The sequence below is a fragment of the Phalacrocorax carbo genome, chromosome 6, assembly GCF_963921805.1.
Source record: "Phalacrocorax carbo chromosome 6, bPhaCar2.1, whole genome shotgun sequence".
NCBI lineage: Eukaryota > Metazoa > Chordata > Aves > Suliformes > Phalacrocoracidae > Phalacrocorax > Phalacrocorax carbo.
Window position 1 is genome coordinate 57,274,623 of NC_087518.1, and position 27,193 is coordinate 57,301,815.

The window sequence follows — 27,193 nt, forward strand, 5'->3', positions numbered from 1 at the left end:
TGTTTTTACAATGTATTTATGCTAGAAAAAATTGCTTATTTTTATAAAAATTTATTTTTCTATTAAAGCAGCACACCATTTTACAATTTCATTTCCCGAAGAATCAAGCAGCTCAACAGACAGTTGCACCGCCCTCTTAGTTCCTACAACAGCACAGCTCCCCAGTACAACTTACATAAACAGATTTTAAACACCTTGTAAAATAGAGCGTGGATTTCACAGAAATTTAATATCTTAAAAAAATAGTTCCTCCTGGAATTTAGTGTAGGAATTTCCACATGAAATTCATGCTGAAATTTCAGTTAAGTCATTTAATTACTGAATTGATTTTTCTACACAAAGCCTACACGCCACCTTAAAAATACCAGCAAACCACCTTCTGGTGAGATTCAAGGAACGGCAGTGCAAGAGAGGGACAAAGACTACAGAAGTCCCAGCTATGGAGTCCCAAAAGCCCAAGGCCAAGCCCCAGCCACGGCTCTGACGGAATTCAGTTAAGATTCCAGCTGTGTGATCGCAGAATGAGTCAAATATTTGCAAAACTAGTTACTTAATTTGTTCAGGCTTTCCGCCGTACGGCCTGTGAGAAGAATAGGGAAACAACGTAGAGAATGTAACACACAGCCTTGAAAGGTTACCTACCTGGATTGCTTCTGCTAATGGGAAACCCATCCACAGATGGAAAGATCGCAGAGAGAAGCGAAATAGGAGACAGCTAAAATGGAATTCTCTGTATTGATCTCTCTTGAAACAGTCCTTTATCAGCTGAGCTTGAAACAAAGTTAGTTGAGCTCCACAGCACAACATTAGGCCCATCTCCATGTTCCCCCTAGATCTAAAGAGTTTGAAATAAGTTTGGTGTGAAGTTACCAATGTTGTGAACATGGTAAGAAAAGGGATGACGGGCTTAATTGCCACTCTGCATCTGATTGTGAAGGAGCCTCTAAAGCAAAGCCTTCTATTTCGCTTTGTCGATTCATCCATGTAATAAATAAATAAATAGGTAGACATGAGTAAATAGAATTCCTATTCTAGATGCCACTTCAATAATTTTATTGAGGACTGAACAGCACATATGACTATTGTAGGAAAATAAAATATTAATTGTGCAACTTATAACTCTTCAATCAAGCCTACAGTATAAACACTGTATTGGTTTACCTCAATTACTTTATTTAAACTGATGCCATTCGTGCATGGGCAGGGTAGGTGGGTAGGTAGGCATGTAGAAAGTCACTGCCATTATCTAATATGAGGCATATTAAGGTTGGACTAGATGATCCCTGAGGTCCCTTCCAACCTGTGACTGTGATTCTGTGATATCTTAATTTTCCTCCACTGCAGGGAATTGGGTCTCACAAACCGTGATGTTTTAAGTCTCACCCCTAGTTCCTATGCTATCTCACACCAGAAGCACCTCCCACTTCCTTCTTGTAAGTTTTAAAATACCTATATCATCTATTTGTTTTGCACAAAGTCCTACAGATTTTTGCCTTTCAGTAAAAGAAGTGAATTCCCTAGATTTTAATTTTTTTTAGGAAAAAAAGTAAATGATTTTGAAAAGACTGAAAATAACCTCTGAGTTGCATTACAAATATTTCAATGAATCATTGGTTTAACTCCTCAGCAGGTGGCAGCACAAAGTTATTTACAATGTCATATTAATTCTGTGCTGTATTAAGTAATTTGTTCTTAAATTTGCAATAAAACCCCCTACTATTAGATAATTATACCGGATGGAAGAGTTAATAAGAAATATCAGGCTGTCTGTTTACTCCAGTTCTTCAGGATCACTTCAGCTGCATCTAACGTGCTGTCTTTCTGCAAAATAAGATATATCGCTGTTACTGCAAATATGGAGATCTTGAAAAAAGAGTAACAGTAATGATTGCATCATCCCAAATCAATATTTGGCAGTTTCACTTGCCTCCTGTAAATATGTCAGTCAGTTTCTCATTAACAGTTATCGCTACAAATCTAGACTACCCAAAGAATTCAATGCTGATTCCTTGCAAATATTTATTAGGTATATTTAAAGGATGACATGTTTTCTCAGCATTCATACTATCAAATTTAATGAAAGCAATACTTCTTATATAAATGCCTGGCATTTATGCAGTGCTGTACTTGGCAGCTTTATATTGGAAGCATGCTAGCATAATTTCCTAATCTTTATGGGTACAGTTGGGATTTTTAAATCTCTACGCAACCAAGTTATGCTGGGAACTACTTAAACATAAACCCTCTAAATATGGGTAATCTATCCACTGGCCAGTTGTGCGGCTTGGCTACAACCTGGTGAGCCGTACAAGTAGTCTTTAAGTTGATACGATTAGCGCTGTTCATCCTGGCCAAGCCACACGTACAACCAGCAAGTTTCATCCCAGTTGTTACCAGCTCAGTTTGTATCATACTTTTTATACCTCATCAAAAGAGCTAAGTAACACAAGCAGAAACTCCCCTTCATTACTGGTTCAAGCTAAGGCTCCTCCAATCCTTAGAGAGTTGCACGTGTTCCATTATGCTGACTCTGTTACAGAACAACTGGGAAACATCTTAGGGCTGCAGGTTTGTCAAACCTTATGTAACTGTCCCCAAAGTCTTTCAGTCTTTTCAGGAACAGATTCAACAGGAGGAAGAATATGTGAAAAGGAGGTGCTCACAAAACAGCAGAAGTCTGCCAATTCACAAAAAACATGTAAGAAACTTCCTGTGTCTTTGCTTGCTTTTGTAATTTGGAGCTCGTGTGAAGCCCTATCTATTTTCCAGCAAGTGAGCTGAACTTGAAGGTGACCTCTTCACTGTTTGTGCTGTTGGAAGCTGAATGGGCATGGGGTATACCACTCTGTTACACAATTATTCTCTGCTCCGGATTACAGATTTCGCCCTAATTGATAGCGTATCTGTGTCATTCATTTTCACTGTCACCACTGGTCAAGAATATTTTTAGAAATCAATAGAGTAAGCTAAAAAAGACCTACCCACCCAGCTGTTTTCCACCAGCTGTCTGTCTTAGCCATGCCACCTGCGTTTACAGTTTAAAGCCCCTCAGCAAAAAGACAGTTGAAGCTACTTGTGCCAAATTTTACACCAAGCTAACTTTCTGTTCCTAAAAGCATCCAACTCAGGAGATGCCCACCTCCTGGGCACAATGTAACAATCAGTCTCTTGCAGATTTCTGCACTGCATTGATTTTTAGGAGTCTTAAGGCTTCCCAGGACACAAATTTACCTTAATGAAGCAAAACCGTATATATTTTTCAAACTGCCTTTTTGTCTGAGGACCACAGAATGCTGAAAGAGGAATTGCTGACAGCTTCTGAAACATAAAACAGAAATATTATTTGCTTATTTGATATATGTATTAAAAAATCTGGTTTAAGCATGATAGTTTTACTATGCCATTTCTAGAACTCTCCCTCCCAACACGTGAGGGAAAGACAAGGTTTGGTTGGTTGTATTCACTAGCTAGGCTTAACTAAATTCAAATTACTTTTCTTAGGCAAAACACTTCAAAGGTACTTTTATACAACTAGCATTTAAGCACGCTGAAAGAAAAGTGCGGGGACGAAACACAAACCTACAGGGTACATTTTCAGCATATTTAGCAATATTTTCGCCACATTACCAGCAGTTACTACAAACACCAATATTTTGAATGGAATCTCTCTACTACATTATTTAATAAGTACAGGTGCACTGCTCTTGCTTTCAATAGAAAAGCATTTCTGAAACTAGAGTATGACTAAGACACCTTACCTTAGATGTTATCATCCATTTGACAAATTTATAATCATAAGGTTGTTTCTCATATACATCAGAGAGATCCACATCTAAAAAATTAAATTTAAAACAAATATGTTGTAATATTTCCTAGACTCCATTGAGAAGGCATTCATTAACAGCACTTTATTATAGTTAATACTTAAGAATAAAGATGTATGCTTTTTTCTTTTAAAATATAAAATTATACTATAACAATTAAAATAGGCCAACAGATTGAAACCCTTCCGTTCTGACCTGAGCACTTGCTTTCCATTCAAGGCAAATTTAGACATGTAGCTTGGAAGAAAGCCATGCAGTACTCTAAGAAGTCCTCAGATCTGGCTTATTGAGGGATCAGGACTATGGAGGGTACTGAAGAGTGTATTTTTTGCATGGACAGCAATAATTGCTGCAACTGCAGTTTTCTCATCTGTGAAACTGGGGTATCTAAAACTTTCTGATGCGTGGTAGCACGGCGAGGTCCAGCTGTGTTTAAACATTTCTGTGTGAATGACAAGTGCCATTAGGACCACTCAGTGAAAAATGTGGAACTAGAAAATGTACCCCTGTGGGAATTCTTCCTCCAAAGTTACCATAACCTGAATTTCCAAAAGGTTTTGTAGCATTTTAGTGTTCAGAAATCAGAATGCCTCAAAGAGCCTGCAGGGTATGACTTCAGATTAAGAAAAACAAACAAACCAAACAGGAAGGGGAAAGTACACATGGTACAAACCAGGATATTAAGCCAGGTGCTTGGCTCTCAAACTTTTTCATAATCACAGACCTTCTGAAAATAGAAATTTTTTATCTACCTCCTTTATCCTCCCTAAAACCTTGCCAAAGCTTTGCGAAACACGGACAGTAGTTAGGATCACAAACAAAAGCTTTGCTGAAGCTTAAAAAATCTACCTCCCAGGCTAAGGTCAAACAGAAAATTTCAGTCCCAGTTAGTACTTCTGACAACATTATGCAAACATGAAAGGCGAACGTAGTTCAAAATGAAAGGTGCATTTTCAGATTAGTATTTGCTTTCCACACCCTTCTTAATAAACTTTATACTAACTTAATGTAGAAACATCAACAATCATAAAGTATCCTCCATCTGGAACGACAGGCTTTAGTCCAGCTTCTTGAAGTAGCTCAGCCATCCGATCACGCTTGCTTTCCAGCTCTCGAGACAGTGAGTAAAAATAGCAGTCTGGGTCATCCATGCGTTTATAGTCTATCCAAAATGCTTGTGCCAAAGCCTCCTGGAAACATAATCAATGTTCAAACTATTCATGGACAGTCAGTAAAGTCACACATTCGCACACTTCCTACTGAAATCACGTGGGTTTTTCTTCAATTCTGGCCCTTATTAAGCAAATCAGCCTATACAAATTACACAGGCTACATCCAAGCATGTAATTTGTTTGTTACTTTGTGCTGTGGCAACACCCACAGCACCCAATCATTTGCTAGGGACTAATCGTATACAGAAGTCACAGTCCTTGACACAAGGCTTTACAATCTGAATTGAAGCTAAGTTTAAATTATTGATAGGAGTGTATCAGGGAATACTAGAGACTAGTGGACAGAGATAATACTCAGTCAAACAAGACCTTACCACAACAACTCGTATTTGTATTTGCTAGGAAACCACTAAGGTTATCATGTTTTATGCAAGAAGCAGTCTGTAGGTGAAAGAAGAAAGAATCTGCAAGACTGACTTTTTTTTAAAAAAAAAATGTCTGGTGAGCTGATCACATTTGTCTCCTCTTCTTGCACCCCAGAATATGCATTTTGACAATTAAAAATTCACTGTTGTGATTATTGTTTTATTACAGTGAGGACTACAGTTTCGCTACACCAGAAAATAAGCTCCTCTGCTCCATCTGTACCTACCTGTAATGGAGTTGGGCAAGTATAGAGTGTATTTTGGTGAACAACTTGCAAATGCTTGATCAGGTTCTGGGGGCCAATAGACCAACCAAGCTAAGGGAAGAAAGCACGCACGTGTTATCCTGACAGCAGTGGTGTTACTAAAAATTAACAAAGAATTAAAACTAGCCAATATCTCAAGTTTTCCTATTTTAAGAATTGGTAGTGAATTTGTTTTGATAAGGAATTAAGAAAAGAGGTTGTTTACACGAAGTTTACTGAATGATGCCATTAAAAAAATTCTAGATTTGAGACAACAGTTGTAGTTTCACTTATCCCTGTCGCTCATAGGGTACTGTGCAAACTTTTAACCCTTCATACAACAAGGGTTAAAAATCAAACAGCATTTATTAGGAATGTTATTCCTAATTGTTTTAGAACCTTTCCATCTCATAAGCTCCTGTGTCAAATGTGGTTTGAGCATAAAACAAAAGCTCGCTACCGGATCATATATGTCATGGTTCAGTTTGAGCCCAGGTGAAGAAAGACTTTAGTTGCCAAATGGTTACATATTTTTGTTTACTTTCTGATATGTATTTTAAAGACAAGCAAAATATTATCATTAAGTATTTTACAGAAATACAAGCCATTCCAAACATACCATTATCACAATCTGAAAATATCACCACAAAACTGGAAAGTTAAAATATGATAATATCCATGTTTTCTCCAAGAATCTTGGCTGGTTTTGAACTAGTCATACTGTGTTTATGCTGTTAGTATCATTTTCTCACAAGAGCTTTTTAATCAACAGACAAGAAAAGAATTAAAACATGGGTGTTCAAGATAGGTAATTGCTCCAACTGAATGCTATCTTCATGTTTTGGAGACACAGAGATTTGCCAGAAGCTTTCAAAAGACAGGTTGTAAAAAAAAGACTATTTTAGTGTAATAAATGCATTCTGTTATTTATATAACTGAACTCTTTTATATTGATTCTTCTTACCTTCCAGCCAGTTACACTGTATGTTTTTCCAGCACTTCCTATAGTTATTGTTCTTTCCCACATACCTGGCAGTGTAGCTGTATATAAAATAAAATTAATTGGGTACAGGTGCACTCACATATTCCATGTAGTTAGAAAAACCGTACTGCCCCTAGCTCAGAGCTATATGTTGATACACCATTGCAGCATATTAAGCAAGCAATGAGACTATTCTAAAATTACAGCAATTGTAACAAATGAGAAAGGATATACGGGCCAACGCTTTTTGGCATGAAAAGAAGGTAAGGATTAATGAAAGGAGAAAGAGGAGGCAGAAAATGAGAGGCACAGTTTGTGCAAACTACACGTTAGTTATCCTCAGCTAAAATGCATAATTATTCGTAAGAAAGATACGATCTAAGAAGTGGCTACCCATTCATCTCAAGACAGCATTATTTCTGATGCCAGATAATAGCACCATATACAATATTAACTCCGGCACTGCAAGTCACCTTAATAGAATTGTCCAGTTCAGTGTCACTGGCTGTCTCAGACATCAGAAAAAGAAAAGAATTACAAAGACTTCTAACCCAGAACCAAACACCATAAGGATCAGAAAACTAGCAGAGTGAGTAAATAAATTATGTTTTGTTATGTAATTTGAACAGGCCTGGGACCAACTGACAATAGCATCTAGCTACGGAGACCGGCCAGGACTGCGGCGTGCATGGAGGCCTATCTCTGTTTCTCTGTCTGTATCTGGTTGGCGACCAAAATCCTTTGTTTCCTTTCCAAGAAGATGACAGAACAAAGGTCTCTTCCTGTAGTTTGCAATTTTTTTTCTGTACACTGCTTCAGGGGAGCTCTATTTGGACTCTTGAACTTCATTAATTTTCAAAAAGAACCCAGATAAATCAAGACATGCTTAAGTCTGAGACACAAAGGTAGACAAGGTCATACCACTGCTGCAACTGCAGGGGTCAACAACATCGGCCCCACCTCACTTGTACGCTAGAGCCTCTACCAATGAATCTGTCAATTGTTAAATCCCCTCCGGGGAGACCAATGAACAAAGATTTTCCAAATAAAACTGCTGAATTTCACAAGGAAGTTTTTGCAGCAGTTATCTACATGGTATAAGTCTTTGCAGTTATCTGAAAACACATATTGTTTTTTTTTTTGAGCACACTTGACAAGAAGAGAAACAAAACAGCAGGAAAGAGACTCATATTCCTATTAGCCCACCCATATTCCTTCAACTCCTCTGTGACCTTGAAAACAAAAGGGCACTTTAAACAGATGCATCTTCTAGCTAGCTAGGTCAAGAGTATAGATCACTTCCTAAAGGTAACCAAACCAGCTCTCACAGACTGCAAAAAGAATTGAATTTCAAAGCTAATACCCTCTAGCGAGACTGTTTTGCCACACAGTCACAGGAATTCAACCTTGGAGATGGAATGTAACAACATTTCAAACAGCAGCAGCAGCAAAAGGGCACAGGGGGAGAAGCAGCTCCACTGCTTTGACAAGCAGAAAGTTTTAAATAGAGAGGGAAATTCCTCCAGGCCATATGGCAACATCATTATATGTCACTGTAACCAAGTCCAACAACAATTTAAAAACTAATGAGGTGCAAGCTAAGACATATAATAAGCCTGTTACCTGGGATGGCACTCAGCTTGTTGAGAGGCTTGTTCAGAGCCCTCAGTTATGAGATGCAATCTCTAAATCTGCCAGTGCAACCCTAATCATTACTTGGAGGAGATCCACAGTTTTAGGGAAGTCAGGTAATGATGAGAAACATGATGAAGTGCTCTACGCTATGGAAAACTGCTTCAGTGACAGCACAAAGGCTGTACTGATCTTATGATCTGTGTCTAGCAACCTCTGTTAAATTGTATTAAGGTACCACCATCAGACCCTGTAAATTGATGCAATTTCCATTTTGCATCTCTCACCAAAAAAAGGGTCACTGCATTTGATGGAATATGTAGAGGTTAATACAGAAACACAGGAATTTTTACATAGTGAAATAACACATTCATTTTTTCTTGTATTATCTTGTGTAGACTTAAAAAAAAAATCTAAGAAACTTAAGTTAAAAAGAGCAGATACTGTTTCTTCTATCAAAATGATGTTATTGTTTACAGTGTTACCCTGAAGGTTTTATAGTCCTTTTAACACTAACATTAAAGATGCTATCATGGGATCTGTTCAAGAATATGTACCCAAGCCTAGCTGACTAACTGTCCAGGCTTTAACTTGAATTATCATTACATGGTACTTTTGCATTTTATGCTAAACTACAGATTGCCTTTTGTTCAACTAGAAATGTTTGCTTTGAAGCATTAAAATGACAATATTGATACTAACAAACAGTAGAGTTACTGTGTCTTAAGAATTCACCACCTGTTCACTAAGGGCAAGTGTCCAGACCTGCTGCTATTGCAAAGGAAAACAGATTACCTTACGTCACCCACAGAAATTTTGGTTCTGAGGACAGCTATTTCCGTGAACCACCTGCTAAGCCCATGAGGAAAGCTTTAATTCCACTCATTCTACTTTGCAATTGGGACATGATAAACCACACATGACCACTTACTCTGGTAACTTGTTAGGATGCACTGACTCAGATTACTATCACATCAATGTACACAAAATGTTCCCCTTCTTCCATGTCTGAAGGTGTTCCAGAAGGTATCACTGTCAAGGTACCACAGCTTCCATGAAATTAGGCCACTTTCAAAACAGACTCATAGCCTATGCATGGCCAGTACAATCCATGTACTGCAGCTGTATGATCAGCAACTGTGTGTAGTTGAGCTAATAAGTATTGCAAGGTTCTTTAGATCTAATTTCCTTTTTATAAGATTCAGTTCTTACAACAGTGTAGCCTCCACTAATTGAAAGTTTCTTTTATTGCCACTCTACATATATGGAATCAAAGAATAGAAGCAAAGTTATTCAGCACTCAACCTGTTGTAAAGCCAGGAAAAATTAAGTTTTTCACGTGTAAGTTATATTTACGTCTCTTGATTTCACTGTTTAATCTCAACTGGATGTCCCTATTGCACACGACTGACATGCCTTCATTATGACAATAATTCCATCATAACAGAGAGTTCATGCAAGACGCTACCATCAGGAACAAAATATCTGTACATATAAAGAGGATGTTTTGGACTTTAGCCAGCTCAAATGCATCAGCAGATCCAAACCAAGACCACCACACTAGAAACTTTTCCATAAATGCTTAGCTGTAGCAGTATAGGATTGGGGAAGGAGTTGAGTAACCTGTACTACATTCACTTGTTCTGAGACAGCGAGAGTGATTCCACTAACTTCAGGGAAACTTGGATTGAAAAGTAAAAGGAGAGGGACAGGGACGTAACATCAGGAAGACCTGAAGACTTTAGCATGCTTTCACACTGCCCGTGCAGCAACTTACTTCATTGAATTCAGCGTCCATTATGTGACACTGTCTCTGCACTTTGGAGGGACAGTGTGCATGCACTATCTCCACACGAACCTTTAGGCTTCTTTTTTCCCTTTTTACAAGTAGTGGAGCAAAAATAATTGTATTCCTTATTATGCATTTCCCTCATTGCTTATCTCTACAATGCTTTGAGAACAAAGTCCTAATCTCTGTTCCTTCTATTAGTTCTTCAGCAAAGCACAGTCCAATATACATACCCGAACAGCAGTTACACTTGTCATGGCCAACAAAGTACCTGAATAAGGACGGGATATTCAGATGACCATAACTGATTTATGAGCATCAGTCCTGTGGCTGGTTTCTATGGGTATCTGCTCCAAAGTCACTTAAGAGCTTTTGGAAATTATACTTAGAAATTATTCCTTAAAATACTTTTCAGAAAAGGAAGGGGGATTCCTCCTTAGAGTCTAAACATTGTAAAATAGTCAAAGCTTGAAGTCTGAGCTCTTTCCACCAACCATTATCTCCGAGAGGCACGTTTACAACATCATTCCACAACCAATTCTAAGATGCCACAAAAAATCAGTACCTATTTTAATGTGTTTGTTTCCTTTGTACACCAGCCATTCATACACCTCATCGCTGATGCACAGGGTATCATGTTTAATACAGAGATCAGCTATTACTTGGAGCTCTTCTCTGGTAAACACCTGGGACACAAGAAAGTAAGGGATAATGCATTAATCATAGTATTTAAGGCATACTCTGGAATTACAGTAGTGTTAAAGCAGGACTCTTACCTTGCCTATAGGGTTGTGAGGTGTATTCAGAATAATTGCTTTTGTTTTGGAATTAAATTTATTTGCAAGTTCAGCAGGATCTAAGACCCAATCAGCACTAGATGCAGAGTTTCCATCATTCTTCTAAAAAAAAACAAACCCCAAGACATTTATGCATTACTTGAATACAACATGTTATATCCTAAGCAGAGATGCCCAGCTTATCACCCTCAGACACTTTCATAACTGTCCTTGACAACCTCTCCAATCTGTCCTGCTCTCCTGGGAGAAGTCAATTCTAGGAACATACAGGGAGGCTAAGAGCACGATAAACTCTTGTGACAGTGTCTGTCCGCTCCTGGCCACTGTCTGTCTTAAAGCCTCCCCAGGAACCGGTTTCCAGGATATGGTTACACACATGCTGAGTATAACAGTATGTAATGCAGGAAGCCCAGTCACATGGCAGGAGAGTTTATGGCCTTCCCAGACACTAGAACAAGCGTGTGCATGCTTGGCTGGAAAGACTGATCAACACTGGAGAGATTCAAGGTCTTTTCCTCCTTCTTGTGCATATGAAAATGGCCAAAGAGTTAAAAATCTGCACCAATGAAGCTTTGGAGTTGCTGAGGTATTTGGGCCAGATACTACAGAGAACGAAGAGCATGGCCACACTAACTTTCTGACACCTGCACGTTACTGGGAGGGGGACAGACTAAAAACAAGGGTGTGAAACAGAAAATACTTAAGAGGAACCCTGTCATTCAAAATGTCCTTAGAAGGAGGGCACCCAGAGGAACAGTTTTACCTACTCCCACTGCAGTACTGGAGGTTTTGTCACTCTGTGTTGTTCTGATTCATGGTGTTCTTGCAAAGGTCCTGCCTAAAGAGCCCCTCAGCCCCCCCGAGCAAGGTTGCCCATCACCCAAGGCAACAGGAACAGCACGAACACTTTGCATCCAGAACAATCCTTGGAAGCTGCCAGCCTAATCCCAACAGTACCAATCTGAAAATTAACCCATACCCAAATAACTCCTTTTACCAGTAAAGGAAACAATAATGTGTTCATAGGTATAGCAAATACGTCTGCTGTGTGATCGCTCCTTATTTAGTAAGCAGATTTTGGAAAAGAAATTCTATTCTGTCATTGTACGAGCTGCTGAAGGGATCAGAAACAAAATCTCTTGAAAACCAGCAGATAGAGAAATTGCACTGATAAGTGATCCTCCTTCCCTTATTTGCACTGAAAATATTCTCTGATGACATCCAAAAAAGGAATTTTGATCAGCTTTCAGAATGCACAAATTGAAGTAGATGAGAAACATCTTCCCACCTTCTCCAGTGCTAATAAAATATTCTATCTGCTCTGGATTATCATTTTGTCAGACTTACACTTTAGCAATCTTATCTCAGTTTTTATATAATTGGATATTATGAAAAACTATACAGAAAAACATTGCCTGGAAGATGTTCATTGAACTGTATTGAGTTTGGATGAAAAACTTCATATGATAAATAGTTTTTAAAAAGCTACTCACATATCTCAGTGGGATAAAAACAGGCTTTGCACCCGCCATCTTTACCATTGGTTCATAACAATCATAAAATGGCTCTATTATTATTACCTGAAATTACAATCATCAGTATTAGAAACAGAGAATTTACTGTGCATGATACCATCATAGTCACAGATTTACTTTGGTGGTATAACTTGATAATGCCTCTAGCATTCCATCCTGATTTAATATTGCAGAACATTCCTCCTTTTAGAACATGATATAACAATGTCCTCAGTCTAAGCATGATAAGCACTACTCATTTTTGACAACACACACAGGCTGTTCTTCTATAGTTACACATACAAGATATAATGTTACAAATCTTTGGTCCTGCACACAGATTTGAAGGTGGAAGGCAAAGATGGGAGATAGCAACAGGAAATTGTTGACCCACAGCACAGCTGCCCTGATTCTGTCAATGAAATTCCAGGATTTCCACGCCAAGAACAATGGCTTAAGTGCTCAGGTTTTATCAGAAGAAAATTTTCAGGTAGAAAAAGAGGACAAATTTAAGGAAAATTGCATAGTGGCTAGATAATAGGGGGAAAATTCTGCCACTCTGCTCTGCTGTGGTAAGACCCCACCTGCAGTGCTACGTCCAGCTCTGGAGCCCTCAGCACAGGAAGGACATGGACCTGCTGGAGCAGGTCCAGAGGAGAGCACAGAAATGATCCGAGGGTTGGAGCACCTCTGCTTTGAGGCCAGGCTGAGAGAGTTGGGGCTGTTCAGCCTGGAGAAGAGAAGGCTGCAGGGAGATCTTATTGCAGCCTTCCAGTACTTAAAGGGGGACTATAGGAAGGAAGGGGGCAACCTCTTTAGCAAGGCCTGTTGTGACAGGAAAAGGGGTGATGGTTTTAAAGTAAAGGAGGGGAGATTTAGACTGGATTTAAGGAAGAGATTTTTTACAGTAAGGGTGGTGAAACAGTGGAACGGGTTGCCCAGAGAGGTTGTAGAGGCGCCATTCCTGGAAACATTCAGGGTCAGGTTGGACGGGTCTCTGAACAACCTGATCTAGTTGCAGATGTCCCTGCTCATGGCTGGGGGGTTGGACTGGATGGGCTCTAAAGGTCCCTTCCAACCTAAAACATTCTATGATTCTAAAAATAACCACAAACCCCACAGGCAGAGAACTGTTAGAAAAAAAAGACAAGTGAATATCGGAGCAACAGAAAAGGAAGAAAAGATACAAATGAGAATACATTATACAAGTGAAAGCAACATAACACTGAAAGAAAAATGTGTGACAACATGAAGTTCTTGTCCACTACAGATATAAACAAATATCCCCCAAATGACTTTTAATATCATTGTCAAAAAGGGAAGTGAGGGGATGAATCATCACAGCTAGTACAGTAAATGAACAATCCTTTAAAGGACTTTTTTGCTTTCCTGCTACCATGCAATGGTCCAAAACAGAACTTGATACACAATGATTATTCAAACACCAACAATACTTGGCGCCACCCTTAGTCTTCAGTTGCAGACGACAGCCCACAAGTTTTCTCAAATAAGGGACCGGTGTGTATTTTGTCACCTAATGGTAATAGTGATAAAGAAACTGCTACAGGTACCATAACTATGAAAGAAAGGGGTTTGTAAGTTGGTGATGATAGGAAGACATCCAAAGGATAGTCAACTGTTCACAGCTTCTGAAACTGTAATTCAGATGTACAGCTGTAACAAACTAAATTAATGGAGATCAAAAAAGAAGCCCCAAAATTAACTTCTATTTAAAAGTGGATGAATAAAAACCAGGCAAATTCTCATTCAAGTATGTGTGAATATTTCAAATAAAAACTTACTTCATCTCCCTCTTCAATTAATGCCTGTATTGCACTAAAGAGAGATCCATAAGCTCCCACGGTCACCAGGATATCTGTGAGAGGATCAATCTTTCTTCCACAAACTCTCTCATACACTTGAGACAAGGCTTTCACCAGCGACGGATGTCCCTGTTTAAAGCAAACAAAGGCAGCTGATTCCTGACAACATACAAAGCCTATGTTTGGGGGGCTTCCACATATATCTATGTAACACATTTCAAAATAGAAAATGACAAGATGAGCCCTCAGTGTTAATGGCTGTTAACAGGTAGCCTGGTTTAAAGTTTTTGCACATTAGGGAAGAAAAGTGTTTTCAATTTATTCGTATCTGCTAGGAAATTCTTTATGTATCTCTGACGCTTTTTAACTTCTATCTTATTATCACATCTCAGATAGCTCCAGGTAGCCTGTAGGAGCTCTAGGACAAGAGACAGGAGGAGAGAAGGGAATACTCTGACACCAATTCATCCTCACCCTCTTCAGAGCCTCTTTCCCACCTGCTCATATGTCGGTCTGAAGCTCCTTCTGCTTCTTTCCTTATCTTTCAACTAACAATTACTTGGTGCAAGGGAAATCTTTTTATTCTGTTTATATACTGCTGATAAACAGCACCTGTGATCAGATTGATGATTCATATAGACATATCCCAAATCCCAGAGCGCCATTCACCATTTGTGGCTCCTACGGGGACATGGGAGTTAATGTACTCTTCTCAAAATGTGCAAAGAACAAGAAAACAAGCATGCAACAAAGATCATATACAATACGGAAATAAGAAGGCACAATTCTCTTTACTCAGGAAGACTAGAGGTTTCCTGCCGTGAAAATCTTTTTTCTCTTTGGATACTTGGTAGAAATATAAAACAGCTCCGTGAGAAAATGCAGCTATGTAAGAAAAATCCTTCTCCAAAATACTGGACATTGTACCTCTACACAGAAGGCACAGAAACATGAACCCTCCTGTAAACAAGAACATTACCATAAATAAAGGCTTACAAGTCATTGTTGATTCAAATGACAGCCATTTCTAGCCATGAGTGCGTTAGCTACGCAGGAATGCTGCACCACCCAAGTCACGTTAGGTTACTCACTCTGCAGGCCACAGCCCTACAGTCAAGGAGAGGTCCAAGCGCTGCAGAGAGCTGAGACAGCGTCTCAATTATCAGATGGATGTGCATCACTCATACTCATCCCTCCCCCGTTCGCTACCACAAATATTTGTGCTCAAAAACCTTAGAAGTGCAGAAGTTTGTAGAGGAAGTGCAAAGGCTGAAAATGGCAATATTGGTAAAAATGCCTCTTCAATTACTATGAGTAAAATATACCTGCAAACATTCATAGTTATCACAGGAATTACCAAACAATTTGGAAATAAAGAACAAAGTGAAATAAGTAAATACTGAATAATTGCATGCATTGGGAAAATTATATTGATGCTTGATTTGCAAATTATTTTAGAGAATCTGTCTGTGAATACTTCTTGGAAAGTAGACTGTAGCCCATCCTCCTGTAGCCTTCCCCCTGCGCCAAAGCTCCTCCAAAACCTCTCCTGCCTGGTAAGCAATGACTTTTCAGGTACCTTATTGTGGCTGATGAACATACTAATGCTCAGAAGTTCACTAATTCCCACCCATCTTTGGTGTGTGTCTGCCACTAAACAATTGCTTTATACCTTCAAGTTAAACATATATACACATACTTGACTTGCAGAGACTCTGCACACAACTAAAGGTGATTAAAGTGACCCAAAGAAGGATGGCAATGAGGCTACATTCACTGGGGATTTATTTTTTTCTAATTGTTTCTGTTCTTGCTGGGGCCCTGAGTCCCCTGTAGGCCTTAATGGCCCTGACCAGCCTCACTGGGGCCTCTACCCAGAGCTGCACCCCTGGTCTAGGGGCTCCCTGTAAGTGCTATGCTGTAGGGTCGCTGGTCTGCAATTCAGTTACAGCCATGCCTGTACCTGGCCATAGGCCCCGTTGATCCCAGTCCCTACCTGTAGACTGATTCTGTGGCTTGACCTTAGACCTGCCTTGTCACCCAGGACCCGCCCAGTGATCACTGGGTTATGTCTAACCGTGGTTAGCATTGCCAGGCCCGACCTGTGGATTGACTTCCTGGCTTGACCTCAGGCCCACCTCACCACTGCAAGCTTGCCTGGTGATCTGGGCTGACCTCAGCCACCATCTCTGAGCCTGCCTTCCTCAGGTACCACAAGACAGGGCCCTTGCCCTGCTCGCTGCAGTAGCTTCTTCTTTAGGGAGCTGCTGGCCCGTTTCTCCCAGTCAGTTCTAATGCATGCAGATTCTCAGAGAATAGGAAAGAAGTTATGTCGGAATATATACACAACGATGCCACAACTACCAAAGCAATTGCTGGCCTACCAGTTTATCTAATGTTTTTCTATCGCTGCTGCATAACACAGTCATCTAGAAAAATATTAGATAGACTCCTTAGGGTCTTGTGGCAATCCTGACACATGATTCTCCGTTGCGCAATATGGATTATCTTTACCACAAAATATAAGAAGGACAAACCAAACAAGGAAGCGGTCATACTAAAATATCCTGCCTTGGACAGTGATAAATGCCATCACTCACACGCAGCTCTGCGTAACTTACAGAAAGTAAGACGCAAACTCTGCAAACCAACTTACAGAATGGATAGTGACTATCTTCCAGGGGCAAAAACTTACTGTTTTCATCACTTCCTAATCTCCACCGAAATCTACTGAATGTTATGGGTGAATCTTTTATTGATCCTAGAGGCACTGTCTCCACTGGTATCAAGTATTTAATTCTGCCGTTATCCTATCTGATTCATGTTTACACTGACCAAAATCAGAGATAAATGTGTACTTTACACTCTTTAAACTGTGTATTGACTCTTCAGAGACAATCCATCCCACATGCGCTTTACCATTTTGTTCTTGCTGAAAGATTTTGCCTCGAAGAAGCGCAAACAGAGGATGTCCATTAGTAACAGATAAGGCTTCCAGACTAATTAAATTTGGGACATAACAGTGTGACCTACAGATAAAACTAATTTCAGGCAAAGTAATTTTTTCCCTGTAGCATGTTCTCCACTGAACTTGGGTCCTCCGGTTCCACAGTACTTACAAAGCCTCGTGTGTACTGGTTCAGTCTGTCAACTGCCGCTGCCTTTGCCAGCTCTTCTTTAACATAGCTTGGAGGGGATATATCAGGAAGGCCTTGGCCAAGATTAACAATTGAGGGATCTGCTGCCACCTTTGTAAATTCAACCCTAAAAGGAAAAAACATCTTGAAGTTAACATACCAGATAAAATTATCTCTTCCTTCATTAGCACTGAAAGGCAAAAAATGTATTTCACTTTGCCAAATTCACAGCAGTGGGAACAGGTTTAAGTAGAGGGCTCACATGCAGAGGTGGGGGCTGGGATGACTGTAAGTAACCACAGGGGTCAGAGGGAACCCAAGAAAGGTTGGCTTTCTGCATCCACTGAATAACTTTTCTGCCAGCAGAAACCGTGCTCAGATGTGCGCACACACGAACGCACAGTAACTCTGGATATGGGCAGAAATGGAACACTACCCTCCTTGCAAAATGAAGTAGACCTAATTAGAACAGGCACATTAATGATTTAAAGGCTAATTTCTGTCAAGTGAAGGCGTCATTTAAACTATCCAGTCACCTCAGAATGCTATGAATTTTTTTGTGTGATTTTAGGCAGCAGACTGTTCCAGGCTGTTCGTTAACTGTTCCTAGTAGCCTGCCAGATATGAACGTTAGGATTCTTGAACAATTTTTCTTTTCTTCCCTTCACAGGTAAGCTTTGCATTTTACCCTTTCCTCACTACCCAAATGTTAACGAGATTTAAAAACAAACAAAAAACCAAAAACCAAACAACAATGCCAAATGCTAAAAAAACGCCACATAGCATCACAGTTCTGTCAAAAATTAATACAAATTGCTAAAAATTAGTTTGAGGCTGAATGACCAAAACACCTTGTGTATATAAATATACATATATACGTACAACTAATGTAAGCCCAAAATAGTGTTTTCACCAACTAACAAAACCCCATATTTACCAGTGATGGCAATATTGCTTTGAGACCAATTTAATACCTAGAAAAAAAGTGTATTAAAACTAATGAGCTAAATTATAAAGACAAGTATAAAGGCTTTAAAAAGAAATCTGACTCATCTGGTAAACACAAATCAAGTGTAACTGGAATACATTACTCAACAAAATTAACATTTAAATTTCAAAGCCAGCTATACTACCATGCCCAAGAGTTATACTTGTCTTCTGTGATTTACTAGATGAAGAGAAGCCCAAGCCAAATATTTAAAGCTCAAGGATGAGAATTAATTCACACCTTTAATGGAATTTGTTTCATTGCTTCTAAGCAAGTGCCAAATACATCTGAGCAGAGATAGCAAATGCTGTGTGCCTTCTTATTGGCAAGAATTATCAATTTGGAAAGAAAATATATTGGCCAAAGACATTTTCTGAAACCTACAGATATTTTCCTTTTACTTACCACACATTGCTATCGAGGCCTTCAATTCGTCTTGTGTTTTTGTGTCTGAAGGCCATTGTCTGCAAGACCAAAACATACAGACAGAAGGATTTTGTTAAGAAAGACAAAGTACTATATTGTTGGATTCTGCACGACAAACCCTCCTTCATGCTTCTCAAATACACCATTGCCAGCTGAATTCAGTAGTTAGACAAAATTATAGACATGTTCTTTCATTAAAGCTTCTATAATAGCTTGAATTCAGACTAAGAATAAAATACACAAAAATGTCCTAAATTCTTATTTGTCATTATCTAAAGCCTCTGAACTTTCAGCAGGGATGGAGCAGGGGCAGAATTTAGCTCAATAGCTTTAAAAGATGACCTAAAAAGAAAAAAATAGGGTACAGGCATTCTTTTTCTTTTCTATGATATACTAACAACTTAAAGACTGTGTTATTTCTAGCCCAATTCCTGCTCAATCCAGTTTGGAAAGTGTGCATTTTCTGTGTACTTTTATTTGTTAAATTGATGGATAAGAGGATAATAGCAAAGACATTTCCTATTTTCATTCAGACTTTTAAAACTTTGAAGTATTTACTTACAACAGAGCAAAACCACATTAGAACATGGTTTTGCTGTATATTCGGAACTTCAGTTAAGGTTTGATAAAATTGCTTTAGAATAGACTTTCAATGACCACTCTCTATGAAGGCAGAGAAAAACTTATTGATAGCTGTGGTATTTTTAAGCTAAAAAGAGAAAAGAAAGTTAGGGGGAAAAAATATTTTCTATGTGCAAACAAAAAAAGTGCAAGCCCATTTCTGTCTTTGTAAACCAGCTTGATACTGGAACAAAATTACATAGGAATGACATAGTCCCTCAGTACTCCAGACACTCCAATTTGAGTCAGACTATTGATTTTAGTGACTTCTACCACCGCTAGCTATTGTTATTGTCTGAAAGATTCAAAAAACATACTCTAGCTACCATCCTCTGAGAAGAAAATACCTGTGTTACCATTACACTCCAAGTTTCAACTTTGAACCAATAGGAACGATTCATAGTAGAGATATTATGTAGGAACATGTTTGCACTCAACCTGTTTACAGTAATGAAGCTACCACATGAAATAATGATTTTAAGAATGGGAAGCTATAAAATTAAATAGATGTTTCTCTGCTCTACAGATCTGATGCTGACCTCATCTATGAGACACAAACACCAGAGGAATCAAGCACAGGACACCTTCTATTTGTCCTCAGGAAGAAAACCTCTAAGGCAACTAGGCAGGTGAAGTTGTACTTCTTGACACAGAACATACACCATAGTTAAGAAAGAGTTCTGACTAGGTGAACTGTACTGCATCTATTTAAAAACACACATATGGTTTAGCAGATTAATCCGATTTTACAGTGTATGTCTTGGCAAATGTGATTAATATTTGGCTGTACTACATAAATACAAATAACACAGGTACTACTTAGACTGAGCCCCTCACACATCTTTTTTCACATGCTAGACTACTTCTCATACTACAAGGAGTAAGAAGTCTCACCAGTTAATAATGAGAATTCTGTACACTGCCATCAGTAAAATTGTTCCTTTGATCATCTCTTCTCGAAATGGTTTCAATTTGCTAAAAGCTAAACGCTTACCAACTGCAGGACTTCTATAATTAACTATAATGTAAATCTTAACCGCATTAAGTAACCTTCCCTAGCTAAAAATGTACTGACAAGTAAAATAAGCCTACACCTTACAGGTCTCATACTATTTTAAATTTAAATATTTAATGATTCAAGTCTTCCTAATTATTTTTTCTTGTGCCTTGAAACTAGCTGTAAAACAGAATAGCTGGACCTGCATTAGTTTTCAGGTTTTCACAGTTTCAGCCTACAGTGGGGTTCAGGTCCACCTTATTACTTTGAGAAAGCCAACCAATTAAATGATGTTTTTAAGGATACCTTAAGTAGCATTTTTCCCCGAAGGTCATGAAAATTAAGACTCTTTTTTTGTTTTAGCCCAGTTATAACACCACTTGATAATCTTCAAGCCATTTCTAGGTGCAGGGCTAGGATTTCCATGAGTTTAAGATCAGTGTTAAGCGGGAGAGGTATGTCCTCACCAGCTCTAACTTTGACCTCCTGTTTTCCCTAACACTTTCTATCATGGAAAGCACCTGATAGAGAGCCAGCTGCTGCTCGTATTTGTCTTTCTTCCTAATACAAAGAAAATTCTGATTAAATTGAATGGCAATATGTTTAATAATGATAGAAGTAAATACTTTTACATAGTGCAAAATTAAACTGAGGAATTCAATGTCATAAGTGTCATGGTTTAACCCTAGCCAGCAACTAAGCACTACCCAGCCAGTCTTTCACTTCCCGCGGTGGGAGGGGGGAGAGAATTGGAAGAGGAAAAGTGAGAAAGCCCATGGGTTGAGATTAACAATCGAAATAAAGAAAAATAGTAGTAGTAGCAGTAGTAATAATAATATACAATTTGTAATAATATACAAAGCAAGTGATGCACAATATATCCTTGCACACCCGGCAGAGCATGGGAAGCTGAAAGGACACTGAGGTGCTGGATCGTGTCCAGAGAAGGGCAACAAAGCTGGTGAAGGGTCTGGAGAACAAGTCTTACGAAGAGCAGCTGAGGGAGCTGGAGTTGTTTAGTCTGGAAAAGAGGAGGCTGAGTGGAGACCTCATTGCTCTCTGCAACTACTCAAAAGCAAGCTATAGCGAGGTGGGGATTGGTCTTTTCTCCCTAGTTACTTAAAGGTCTTGGAGGTCTTTTCCAACCTTAATGATTCTATGAAAAAGTCTTTGACTAGTGTAAGCACTGCCTAGGAGCAACTAAAACATCAGTTCTCATACTAAATCCAAACCACAGTGAAACCAGCTAGTAGGAGGAAAATTAACTCTAACACAGCTGAAACCAGGACAAAAAACTACAACTGAAGCCAAGATCTAAGGAAGATTCACAACAAAACAGCATTAGTTTTCAGCACATTTAGTGGGAATATCGAGCTCCATTAAATAAATACAAATACTTACAGCGTACGAAAAACTGACTTAGGCAAAAGCTGACCTTCAGAGTGACTTGCACGCTAAAAGAACTTCTCATACGGGCAAAATATGTCTCAGCTGTCCAGTATAATGGTTTGCGCATCTGTTTTGAAGGATCTGACATTTGCCTTGGTTGACCCAAGCTGCTGACTACATAAACTCCTGTTCTGACCTGGGAACACAATTTACATTCCAGTGCTCTACATGCAATGCAGAGCCTGACTTCCAGTCCCCGTGTTCCAAACCTCTGTTTTCTCTCAACAAAACTGGAAGACTTAAAATGAAGTTACTCAATCTCATAAGCAGTTAAGATGGGAAACTGAGAAGATTCTGTATAAAATTAAGCGTGAGGTACTTATATACCCATTGTTATTGCAGCATCAAGAAGCACCGCTACTCACATTTCATTAAAGGAAAACTGAGATGCAAAGAAATTAATTGACTTTCCAAAATTCTGCAATAAATCTGGGATTGAACCTGCCTCCTGTACCTCAAGCTCTAGTGCCCTAACAACTAGGCAATTCTTCTGGCCTGATGTGTGCTAGATGTGGCTTTAAAGACTGAAAAGGATACCCAAAGCAATAGTCGCCAAATTCTGTTATGGTAGCATGGTTAAATATTTGACTGATTCAAATATCTTATTTTGTTCTTGATACTTAATGTTTGGGTCAATGTAACAAGAAATAAAGGAAACACAGCTAACGCATATATGCTGGCAACACTGGAAAATTAGCACATCTCCAAAATATTGCACGAAATAGTTTTATCTATGAAGCTGAAGGGAATACTTACTGCAGAGGCTGAAAGTGTGATGGATCTGGAAATCAAAGCTCTTCGTAGTTGGTATGTTCTAACGCCAAGGCAACAGAAGCTTTGTGAAGCAAAAAGCATGCCTGCCTAATAAATAAGTGACCTGAAAAAAAAACTTACAGATCCCAGGAATGAGTTTCTACACATCACTAAGCAATTTTAAAAGATAAGATCCGCTTCTCCTCCCTTCAGTGATTTTGTTTCATTGAAATAAGTTCAAGTAAATTATTACCTTATCACATTTGTAAGCACAGAATATGAAACTTTAACTGACAGGGCTGCAAAACGTTTCTGACTGACGTCTAGAAGGAAGGTTTCCTCTATTTGGCAGCACTGATCTTCCTTTCCTTGAATGACAGTTAAGACTAAATGCAATTCAAGGTTCAAAGTCACTCCAAAATTGCTGTGAAAATGAATTTGTGTAATAAAAGTTACTATTACAATTGCCAGTTTAGACAGAATAGAAAAAGTGCCCAATTTTTTAAAAGGCACACAGCTTTAAAACTGGCCTTCATTTTCAAGTGTTTCAAATCAGTTATTCTGAAACAGATAATTAAGGTCACCAGTCACACCAGAGAGGCAGGCCTACACACTTCATTTAACTGTACCAAGTTTTGCCACAGTGGCCTGGCAAAGATTAAATATCCAGTGCAGCAGAAACCACACAGCTAGAAAGGACGTTCTGTGTAGAGTAACAGATCATTTACTGACTAGAGAAAACAAGCCCTGTTAATCAAAAACTATAAAAAAGGCATAAGAGCTGGTACTTCAGGCAGCTACTTCCAGAATGTATTTTAAAATATTTATACTGGATGATATCGTCAAAATGACTGCTATGTGTAAGAGAAAAACATGTAAACCACAGGCCTATATCAGAAACACAGTAGCCACAGCAGTATAATTATTAACTTTGTTTTCCATAGTTTACTCATTAAAGAATAGATAACCCCTGCTTTCCCCCAGACTTTGCTACCTGAAAAGGGGAAGAAAACAAAAAAACAAAGAAAAAAATATACTATTTTTATTAGAAACAAAGGAATGCCTGTAAATACAATACCATGCAAGTCTTGCAGATATAAGTAGAGAAGGTAATTCAATCAAAGTAATCTATGAATTTTTTTCATTAAGAATTGATTTAGTCCAATAAGAAAGTTTTCTTTACACTTTCAATGTAAAGTAATAGAAAAGGTCAACCAATACTCCCTTTTAAGGATGTCTCATTGAATGAGCTCCGTTTTAAAAGCATGTTGATTTTGCCTTTCTCTTATTCCAGTGCCTCAAACTCAGTCTCAATTCTGAAATTAGGGTCCTTCTCACACAGTACCGACCGAGTTGTAGCTAACTCAGTTACACCCATGTAATCCCATCACATTTAGCAACCTGCCGGTATAGAATTCATTGACACTTCTTTTACAAGAAGAAACACCGGCCATTTCCTCAACTCTGCTGGCCTGAGGACTAGCAAAAATAAACAACTAAATCCTTGACACTAGTCAGCAGATACTCTGAAAGATACAAAATAAACGTATCTGTTTAAAAAGACATGTAAATAAATTTTAAGTTACTTTTTACTAACAGTACAGCCTATTTGACATAATTTTCATAACTACGTGAAATCAAAAAAGATTGTGAAGGCCTCTATTTCTATCCTCCTGTACATTTACAAAAACTACTAATGTAATATTCTGATACTATCTTAAAATGTGTCTGTGACAATATGTGCTGTTCTCCCAGGGGCAGACCAGAGACGGGATTGCTCTTGCAGGACACTGCGAATACTTGCAGTACCTAGCACAGAGGGACAAACATGCACATCTTCCCGTTTCGTTTTGTATTGAGGAGCAGCAAAATGAAATTAAAAACTTGCAACCCTTATATGCAAAACTAACTTGCAACTTCTGTAAGAAAAATTATTAACAGGTGTAAATATTTCTAGCAGCTGCACTGAAACACAGTGTGGTATGTATTTGACACAAGGCAGTCATACCAAACCACAACACAGCATAAGGAGCTGTATCACTGTGGCGTGGTCAATCTCTGCAACTACCTGAATTACCTGAATTAAAAAATGATATCTGCCTTTAACACCACGGAAATGTAGATACTGTGAAAACTGTATGAGGAACATAATGGAAACAAGACTTTGATGAACAGCCGCAGTAAGGAAAGTGAAGGCACTGGCATGTAACATTTGTCCCAATCCATTTCAATCTTTGTGATGCTTTTCCAGCGAATGCTGAACAGCATTTGTTCAGACTAAATGGGAAAGCCTCCTATAAAATACTTTAATGACTTTTTGTTTATAAAAATTCCTCTTCTGTCTTCTGCATCACGAAATGCTTCCATTTAAGCTGCTCTAGGAAGTAAAGGCAAAGGCCTCTTTTATATAACCAGATACTCTCCCACGTGGATCCCAAAATAAAGCAAGACCTACGGTTTGGGGTTTTCTTCCAAACGCACACATTCCCACTATAATTGTATATGACATATTAAGACATATCACAGGCTCAAGATAATTATATACTGTTACTTTTAGGATGAGCACATGCTTCATTATTACCTCTGTATGTGTTTTGGCAATGACCGAGAATGTGTAAGACATCAATGACATGTTTTATAACATGGTAAGTTTTTTTCATCAAGATAGAAAGTTTCTTCCAGCTCAGGGGAGTTACATAGCACTTGGCAGTTACAGGGGTATTGCAAACCCTGTTTCAAGTATCTTCAAAAAATTTGTAAGGTTCTTCAAACACAGAAAACGCACTGGTCTTTGTGGAAGAATGAAAAGGTATTAATTTTTTCCTTTCTTAGTCTTACTAAAGTCTCTTTTTTCAGTCCTGGAGCCAGACAGTGCCTTTTTGGCCAAGAGTTGTGTCTGTTAAGCCAGAAATTAACAGTGAGGAATACTTTTCATCCCATTCCAATTTTTCAGTGCTCTGAAGCATTCACGCTTTAACTCATAGTCAGTCCTCCTGGAATTCAGGTTTGCATACTCATAAAGAAAACAGGAAAAAGGACATGTTAGGGGAAAAAAGGACAAGAGTTTCCTGGGTTTTTTAGGGGAGTGAGAAGCAAGGAAGGCTACCAGAAAGGTTAACACAGTAAATGTTTTTTAGTGGGGCTGGGAGGAAGACACTTCATGGCTGATAATCTGGTTTAAACTCAGATTTGGTGATTTAAACTAGACTGGAAGATATCATTAGACTTTGTCACAGGAACTCTGTGAATACATCTGTGTACTAATGATCATTTAGCTCAGACTGTGCTCTATAATCACCCCGGAACAGACACAACCCCTGAGCTGCAGGCTCTTCTGGTCCCTTCACAGCAGCTGCCCAGCCTCCTGGTCATCTCTGACCTCAGATGCTGCTGTACCATCGGGGCATTTTATAAGAAGATATACATATTTGTAATGAATTGCTTTTTTTCCTTTTGAAGCTAAATGCTGCTGCTTCTTCATTTTGAGCTTCAGTTATACCACCTCTATAAAAACAATGGCTTTGAGCTTGACTTATAGTCTGACCCCTTAAACTGCTGCAATTTTTCCAAGTAACAAGTAGCCTCATTTTACTGTGCAGCCTCAGTGACAAGTGTGTTACTAGAAACACTGCAAGCCACCACAAAAATGAAAATATAATCTCTGTTACATTTGTGTTGTTTAATACTTGTTGGATATGCAAACGTGGAAAATGGTACACCTCAGCCAAAGTTTGTGACACCTCTGAAAGACTTTCTTTTTGTATGTGTCTAGAGGATGAAAGCTTTAGCGAAAGAAAGGGTGCCATCCCACTGAGGCCTCTCCAAAGCATTTTCTCCTACCATCTAAAAGTAATAAATGACATGTCAAGCCAAGAGAACTGTTACTAAAATTGCTGGACTCAGGGAAGCTGGGTGTTCTTGTTAAGGGCACTGAACTTAAAAAGCTGAACTTTAAAAGCAGCTCTATGTGAAGGATTGTCGTAGGAGTCAACACGTTGTCATTTCTTCTCCCATAACCTACATAGAATGGAGAAAATCGAGCAGAGAAATAAATTTTACAGTATGGAATGAGGAAAGGGATGAGGTTGTGAGGTTTTTTCTTACTTTTTTCCCTTCTCATAGCAGCTTTGCCATGGAGCCACTTCGCATTGCACTTACACTTTCACTGTCGCCCTCTACCCACGCATATTTTCAACCTGAGGCAACTCCGCGTTTGCAGCACAAAGTTTTTAAGGCCAGAGATTGCCGGGGACGCCCAAAGCCCCCTCCCTCGCCGAGAGGCGCCGCGGTCGACGGAGGGGAGGGACCCCGCCGCCGGCGGCTCCCCCAGGCCCGGCACCGCTCGGCACTCCCCGGTCCGGCGGCGCCGGCCCCCGGCCGCTCTGAGGGCCACCACCGGCGGCCACTCGCCGCCCCCGGGCTCAGGCGGAGGTGCTGGCGAGGCCCAGCCCGCCCCGCGGCCGCTTCCCCCCGGCGGAGACAGGCCCCGCGGGCGCGGCCTCCAGCCCCTGCCCGCACCACCGCGACTCACCGCCCCGGCGCCGCCTCTACCGGCCGCCGCGCTCCCGCCCGCGGAGGGAGGCGTGGAGCCGCCAGGGCGGAGCTCAGTGCCCGCCTCC

The 27,193-nt window shown here is 39.4% G+C and overlaps 1 protein-coding gene across 6 annotated transcripts; it reads right to left on the reverse strand.

Annotated features, from left to right (window-relative positions):
- KYAT3 (kynurenine aminotransferase 3) lies at window positions 1–27,193 on the reverse strand. Of its 6 annotated transcripts, none has more exons than XM_009515247.2 (14): window positions 22,578–22,705; window positions 18,734–18,792; window positions 17,323–17,467; window positions 14,183–14,332; window positions 12,360–12,446; window positions 10,846–10,968; window positions 10,635–10,755; window positions 6,631–6,707; window positions 5,649–5,738; window positions 4,828–5,014; window positions 3,759–3,832; window positions 3,232–3,318; window positions 1,734–1,821; window positions 1–580 (listed from the first exon to the last, which is right to left on the reverse strand). In XM_009515247.2, the coding sequence occupies exons 1-13, from the start codon at window positions 22,674–22,676 to the stop codon at window positions 1,759–1,761; spliced, it is 1,362 nt and encodes a 453-aa protein (XP_009513542.2). In that variant the 5' UTR covers window positions 22,677–22,705; the 3' UTR covers window positions 1–580; window positions 1,734–1,758. The 6 variants fall into 6 exon arrangements, with proteins under 6 accessions (XP_009513542.2, XP_064311529.1, XP_064311528.1 ...); XM_064455459.1 differs by adding an exon at window positions 27,106–27,193 and having other exon boundaries at window positions 36–1,821; window positions 18,734–18,799; window positions 22,576–22,698; XM_064455458.1 differs by adding an exon at window positions 27,106–27,177 and having other exon boundaries at window positions 36–1,821; window positions 18,734–18,799; window positions 22,576–22,710.